Source organism: Micromonas pusilla, assembly GCF_000151265.4.
Source record: "Micromonas pusilla CCMP1545 genomic scaffold MICPUCscaffold_11, whole genome shotgun sequence".
NCBI lineage: Eukaryota > Viridiplantae > Chlorophyta > Mamiellophyceae > Mamiellales > Mamiellaceae > Micromonas > Micromonas pusilla.
In genome coordinates this window covers 815,928-821,927 of record NW_003315892.1, presented here as the reverse complement: position 1 = coordinate 821,927, position 6,000 = coordinate 815,928, and the positions used below count along the sequence as shown (strand labels likewise).

The following is a 6,000-nucleotide window of genomic DNA, read 5'->3' as shown; positions in this document are numbered from 1 at the left end:
GCGCCCGCGTTGGGCGTGTAGCGGACGTATTAAGATTTACCTTAGGGGTGTAGTTCTATACAAGCGAATGTCGGGGTGGAATTCAAAGGCGTCAGTTGGAGTTGAAAGGCATCGATGGCGGGGATTGAAAGCGAGGGGTGGGCGGAGAGATGCGCCGGCAAAAGTCCTTAAGGGTCGGCGTCCACCTCGCCAACGCGGTCGTATGGGGACCAGTGTATAGAACGCACCTTAGTCTATTCCGTGTAGCGACGACGATCTCGCCTCGATGAGTTAACATAACAGGACGCTCGCTATTGGTGTTCCGGCGGCGGCGATCGATTCCCTCCGCCGCCGCCGCCGCCGCCGGCGCCGCCGCGGGGGGCGTGGAGTTTCGCCATGTTCTCGAGGCGAGATCGTCGTCGCTACACGGAATAATACAGCTTATCGATACCGTCCACCATCCGCGGCGGCGGCGGCGGCGGCGGATCGACCCATCCCCGGGCCCCGCCCCGCGCCTCTCCCACCTCTCGCCGCTCCGCGTCTCGCCACTCGCCGTCCACGTCCATCGTCCCCCTCCCTCTCTCGTAGTCCTCCCACGCGTCGTCGACGTCCTCGTCGAGTCGTCGCCGCCCCCCGCGTCGTCGGTCCTTCCCTCCGCCGCGCCTCGCGCCGCCGCCGCCGCCGCCCTCCATCCGCGTCCAGAGCACTGCGCCGCTCGCGGGCGCCGTCGTCGTCGTCGCGACCTCGGCGGCGGCGTCGCGCTCCCTCTCCGGGTCATCGCGTCGCGTCCACAGCGGCGCGCCACCCGGCGGGTTCGGGTTGGGTGGGTTCTCCGCCGCCGCCGTCGCCGACGTCTCGGCGGGCGCGTCGCGAGCGCGATCCGGGAGTTCCCGACCCCGTCCGAACGTCGTCGTCGTCCCCTCCGGAGCTACCATCGCCGCCGCGTCCGCGTCCGCCGCGCCGCCGCCGCCGTCCGTCGTCGTCGTCGTCGTCGTCGCGCGGCGGCGCTCGTGCTCGATCGATTCGCGCGCGTCCTCCGCGTCCGCGACGAGCCTCGCCGCGGTCCCGCCCACCGCGAGCGCGACGAGCGCGAGAAATCCGAACCGCGCGCGATCGCTCGGCGTCGACGCGACGCGCGACGCCCTCTCGGCCGCGCCTCTAAGCGCGTCGACCGCGCCGGTCGCGAACGCGATCGCGCCCTCGACGTCATCCTCGTCGATCGTTGTTGTCTCGCTGGACGTTGTTATCTCGCCGGACGGCGGCTCGAGGTAGTCCGCGTCCGCGTCAGGGAGGCCTCTTCCGACGAACGGGTTCCGCTCCTTCTTCTCGGCGGCGGCGCCGGCGGCGGCGTCGTCGAACGACGACGACGACGACGTCCCGAGCGTGGTCGGTCCCCAGCCGTCGAGCGCGTCCGCGCGCGCGAGCGCGGCGGCTTCATCTTCGTCGTCGACGACGACGCGGACGTCCGGGGCGTCGAGCGGCGCGCGCGCGGGCGGGCGAACGAAACGCTCCGCCCGCGCTTCTTCTGCTTCTGCTTCTCGGGATGTTAAATCTACATCCCCGGGGCGCGTCCTCCGCGGGGACGACGACGTCCCCGCGCGCGAAATCGCGTCGTCCTCGGACAGGATCAACTTCTCCAGCTTCTCCACGACGATGACCTGGTCTTCCCGCGACAGCGACGCGAACGCGTCGACGGCCCACTCCGCGACGCGCCGGTCCCACGCCTCGCTTCCGCCTCCGTTTAATCCGTTTCCTCGCGCTAACAGCGCGCCCGCGAGGCCGCCGCCGGCGTCGTCGCCGACGTCCGCGGCGCTCAGCGCCATCGCGCGGTCCCACGGCGGGGCGCCGCTCGAGAACGACGCGAGGATCGCGGCGACGGCCGCGGCGACGGCCGTCGCGGTCGCGGCGCGGACGGGAGGACCGCCCCCGCCGTCGTCGTCGTCGTCGTCGTCGTCCTTCTCGTCGGACGCCCTCTTCGACGCACGTCGTCCGTCGTTCGAGGTCGCCGCCGCGCGCGCGCGTCGCCGCGCGATCGCGCGGCGACGCGACGGGGGCGTCGACGCCGCGCGCGCGGGCGCGCGCGCGAGCGCGTCGACCCCGGCCGCGCGCATCGCGGCGTGACCCCGAGCCACGCGCAACCCTACACTGACGCCGACGCGGACAGGCGTTGACGAGCGATGAAGAACGACTTCAAAACGCGTCGTCGCGTCGCGTCGTCACACCTGATGGCGTCGCCGGTCGCGGCCGCTTCCGCGGCCGCGGACCCCGACCCGGCGCCGCTCTTCCCGAGCCTCCCCGACGACGTCCTCGCGCGCATCCTCGCGCTCGTGCCCGACGAGCGCGACCTCGCGCGGCTCTCGTGCGTCTGCGCCGTCTGGAGAGACGCGCTGGCGACATCGCGCGCGTGGGAGACGCTCTGTCGATCTGGGTCCCTCGCCGCGCGAATCGCCCCGAAGCGCCCGCGACGGCCGCACCGCTCGATATACCTCGACCACCTCCGCGACCGACGCGCGCGAAGACGCGCGGCGTACGACGGCGTCGTCGACATCGCGCACGAGCATGCGCGCGCGGGCGGCGACGACCCCCGCGGGGACGACGCGAAGTTTCGAGCGCTGCGCCGAGCGATCGACGACGTCGTGAAAGCGCACCAGCCCGAGGCCACGCTGCGCGACGTCCTCGACCACAGAAGCGGCGCGTACGGCGGGAGGACCATGCTCGGGATCGCTGCGCAGTGGGGCGCGACCGCGTTAGTGCGCGACCTGGTCGCGAGCGGCGCGGATCGATCGATCGCCGACGACGACGGGTGGACGCCGCTCATGGAGGCGGCGTTTCGAGGCAACAGAGAAAACGTCTCGACGCTCGCCGCCGATACCGTATCGCGCGTCTGGGACGACCACACACACATACCGCGCTACGACGTCTCGCGGGAACCGTGGGTGACGGACGCGAGGGCGAGCAGGCGGTGCGAGGCGAAGGGCGCGGGGGTGGGCGCGGGCCGTGTGCGCGGGCCGTTCAACGCGGCGGAGTGGGCGAGGTTTAGAGGGCACGGCGACGTCAGCGATTGGCTTTTCGGGGAGCTCTCGACCCGGTTGTACGAGGATTGTAAGAAGTACGGCGATTGGTACGAGGGCGGTTGGTACACGAACACGACGCCGTGGCGGTTGTGACGTGATGGACGGGGTACGTAGACGGGGCGTGGACTACAACTAGTCGTAGAGAGGATTAGATGGAGAGAGAGCGCGAACGAGGTGGATTCATTCTGCTTCTGTTTGCTGACTGGACTCGTCCACTTCACTTCGGCGATCGTATTCCGACAGTACGCGTCGCGCGGCCGGCATGGCGTCCGTCGCCCCCCCCCGCGTCGCGGTCCCATTCCCCCGCGCCCGCGCCCGCGCGCGCTCGCGCCGCGCGTCCGCCGCCGCGTCCGCGTCCGCGTCGTCCCACCCCCCCGGCGGCGTCGCGGAGTGGATCGAGACGAACCTCCCCGACGCGGGCGCGGTGACGCGGTCCATCTCGCTCGGCGGCAGCGGATGGGCCGAGTTCTCGTCGCACGAGTGCGAGTCCGGGGCGAAGTACTTCGCGAAGACGTCGCGAAGGGACGCGGAGATGTTCATGGGCGAGGGCGCGGGGCTGAGCGCGCTCCACGCGACGGCGACGCTCGTGATACCGAGGGTGTACCACGCGGGGAGCCTACCGGAGGGATCGCGCGAGGGACGATCGTTCATCGTCATGGATCACCTCGGCGCGTTCTGTACACCGGTCCCCGTACGACCCCGTCCGCGTGGTGAACGCCGATCCTTAAGGACTTTCTCTCCCGGCGTTTCTCTCCGCCCAGGGTCCCTCGCTTTCAATCCCGACGCACCTCGACGCCTTTCAACTCCGCTTATGACGCCTTTCAACTCCACCCCGACGTTCGCTCGTACGGAACGACCCTCAGACTTCGGCGCGCGCGGCGACCAGGCCGAGTTCGGCGCGAGCCTCGCGCGGATGCACCTGGCGGAGCCCGCGGTCGCGGAGGCGAGAGACGACGGGATGTTCGGGTTCAGCGTGAACAACACGATCGGGGACACGCCGCAGCCGAACGCGTGGGGAAGCGACTGGGTCGAGTTTTTCCGCGAGAAGAGGATTCGACATCAGCTGAAGCTCGCGCGCGACTCGACGCTCTCCGAGCTCGGCGAGGCTGTCGTGGAGAACATGCCGCGATGGTTCGCGCCGTGCGGTGAGATCCGGCCGAGCATACTTCACGGCGATCTGTGGAGCGGGAACATCGGGACGGTGGGCGGGCGACCGTCGGCGTTCGACCCGGCGGTGTATTACGGCCACTCGGAGGCGGAGTTCGGGATGTCGTGGTGCGCGGGGTTCACGCAGGCGAGTTGATGAGTTGGTTTTGGTTTCCCCCGCGCCTCGAGTCGTTCGTCGCTTTCAAAAGCAAAAGCAAAGCGCGCGTTTGATCGCGGCGCGCGCGGCGCCTTCCTTTCGACCGACTGCGACTGACCGACGGAGGCGTCCTACCGCATCCCATCTCGCGTCCCGCAGGCGTTTTACGACGCGTACTTTGAAGTGAACCCGAAGACGGAGGAACACTTCGAGGAACGGCGGAAGCTGTACCAGCTGTATCACTACCTGAACCACTACAACTTGTTCGGCGGCGGGTACAAAGGGACGTGCGTGGACATCATGAAGTCGCTCGCGGATCGATGAACGAGCGAACGAACGAACGAACGACGAGAGATGAATACCGTAGCGGAGCGCCAACCTCAGCGTGTATTTAATGCAATGCATTCGCGCGACTCGACGCGCGGCGCGGGAACGTTCTCGACGCGCGCCCGCGAGTCTTTCGCGGTCGAATCATCACCAAGTCGCCTCGCCGATGATCGCATCGCTCACTCACCGGCTCTTCTCCTCCGAGCTCGCGGGTTTGGGCGCCGGCGGCGCCTTCGGCGGCGTCGGCGGCGTCGGCGGCGCCTTCGCCGCCGCCGCCGCGGCATTTTTCTTCGTCGCGCCCGAGTCCTTCTCATCCTTCTTATCCTTCTTCTCCTTCCCCGGGCCCAAGGTCTTGAACTTGTTCTTCCACTCGAACACCTGCTGCTCGAGCACCTCGCTCCGCTTCTTCTCCGCGCTGAGCTGCTGCTTGAGCTTCAAACGCACGTTGCTACTTAACCGCGCTTCCTCTCGCAACGCCGCGGATTGCAACTGCGCGGTTTTCACCTCAACCTTCAGATCCATCACGTCCAGTCTCGACTGATGCAGCGCCGCGTCCGCGTCGCCGATCCTCTGCACCAGTCGCTGCTCGCTCAGCATCTTATCGCTGCCGTCCTCCGCGGACGTGTAGCTCTTCGCGGGGTCGCCGATCCAGTCGTCTTGCACGATGAGCAGCGGCGCGTCTATACGAGCGAACGTCGGGGTGGAGTTGAAAGGCGTCAGTTGGCGTTGAAAGGCGTCTAGGGCGGGGATTGAAAGCGAGGGACCCTGGGCGGAGAGATGCGCCGGGAAAAGTCCTTAAGGAACGGCGTTCACCACGCCGACGCGGTCGTATGGGGACCAGTGTGAGGAGAACGCACCGGACGCGGAGAGAACCAAAACTTGGTTGTTCCCCTTTTGCCACGCCACCGGCTTGCCCGCGTCTTGCGCGTCCGTCACGACGTACTTGTACACGAACACGCCGTCCACGGGGAGCTCGACGTCCTCGGAGACCCAGTTATCACCCTCGGACCACGTCAGCGCGGGCGCTTTCTTCAGCGACCACGCCCCGAAGCTCTCGTGCCCGCCGACCATTCTTAGCACCTCGCCAAAGTTCACCGCCTTTTTAATCTGAGGGTCGTTCCATACGAAGCGATGTCGGGGTGGAGTTCAAAGGCGTCAGAAGCGGAGTTGAAAGGCGTCGAGGTGTGTCGGGATTGAAAGCGTGGGGTGATCGGCGGAGAGAATCGCCGGGAGAGAAAGTCCTTAAGGATCGGCGTTCACCACGCGAACGCGGTCGTATGGGAACCAGTGTATAGAACGCGCCTTAAATCGCGTCTT

At 67.9% G+C, this 6,000-nt stretch overlaps 4 protein-coding genes across 4 annotated transcripts; 2 read left to right on the top strand and 2 right to left on the bottom strand.

The window, feature by feature from the left end:
• Positions 1 to 401: 401 nt before the first annotated feature.
• On the bottom strand, positions 402 to 2,090 carry MICPUCDRAFT_51866 (uncharacterized protein; the record flags this gene model as incomplete). The annotated part of the gene is made up of 1 exon (XM_003061992.1): positions 402 to 2,090. One exon carries the CDS (start codon positions 2,088 to 2,090, stop codon positions 402 to 404), a length of 1,689 nt encoding a protein of 562 aa, XP_003062038.1.
• Positions 2,091 to 2,156: 66 nt separating this feature from the next.
• On the top strand, positions 2,157 to 3,263 carry MICPUCDRAFT_70129 (uncharacterized protein; the record flags this gene model as incomplete). The annotated part of the gene is made up of 1 exon (XM_003062191.1): positions 2,157 to 3,263. One exon carries the CDS (start codon positions 2,157 to 2,159, stop codon positions 3,144 to 3,146), a length of 990 nt encoding a protein of 329 aa, XP_003062237.1. The 3' UTR covers positions 3,147 to 3,263.
• Positions 3,264 to 3,315: 52 nt separating this feature from the next.
• Positions 3,316 to 4,680, top strand: MICPUCDRAFT_51864 (uncharacterized protein; the record flags this gene model as incomplete). Its single annotated transcript, XM_003062190.1, has 2 exons — positions 3,316 to 4,351; positions 4,541 to 4,680. The coding sequence occupies 2 exons, from the start codon at positions 3,316 to 3,318 to the stop codon at positions 4,678 to 4,680; spliced, it is 1,176 nt and encodes a 391-aa protein (XP_003062236.1).
• Positions 4,681 to 4,724: 44 nt separating this feature from the next.
• On the bottom strand, positions 4,725 to 5,754 carry MICPUCDRAFT_70125 (carbohydrate-binding module family 20 protein; the record flags this gene model as incomplete). The annotated part of the gene is made up of 2 exons (XM_003061991.1): positions 4,725 to 5,363; positions 5,541 to 5,754. The coding sequence occupies 2 exons, from the start codon at positions 5,752 to 5,754 to the stop codon at positions 4,867 to 4,869; spliced, it is 711 nt and encodes a 236-aa protein (XP_003062037.1). The 3' UTR covers positions 4,725 to 4,866.
• Between the last annotated feature and the right edge of the window lie 246 nt (positions 5,755 to 6,000).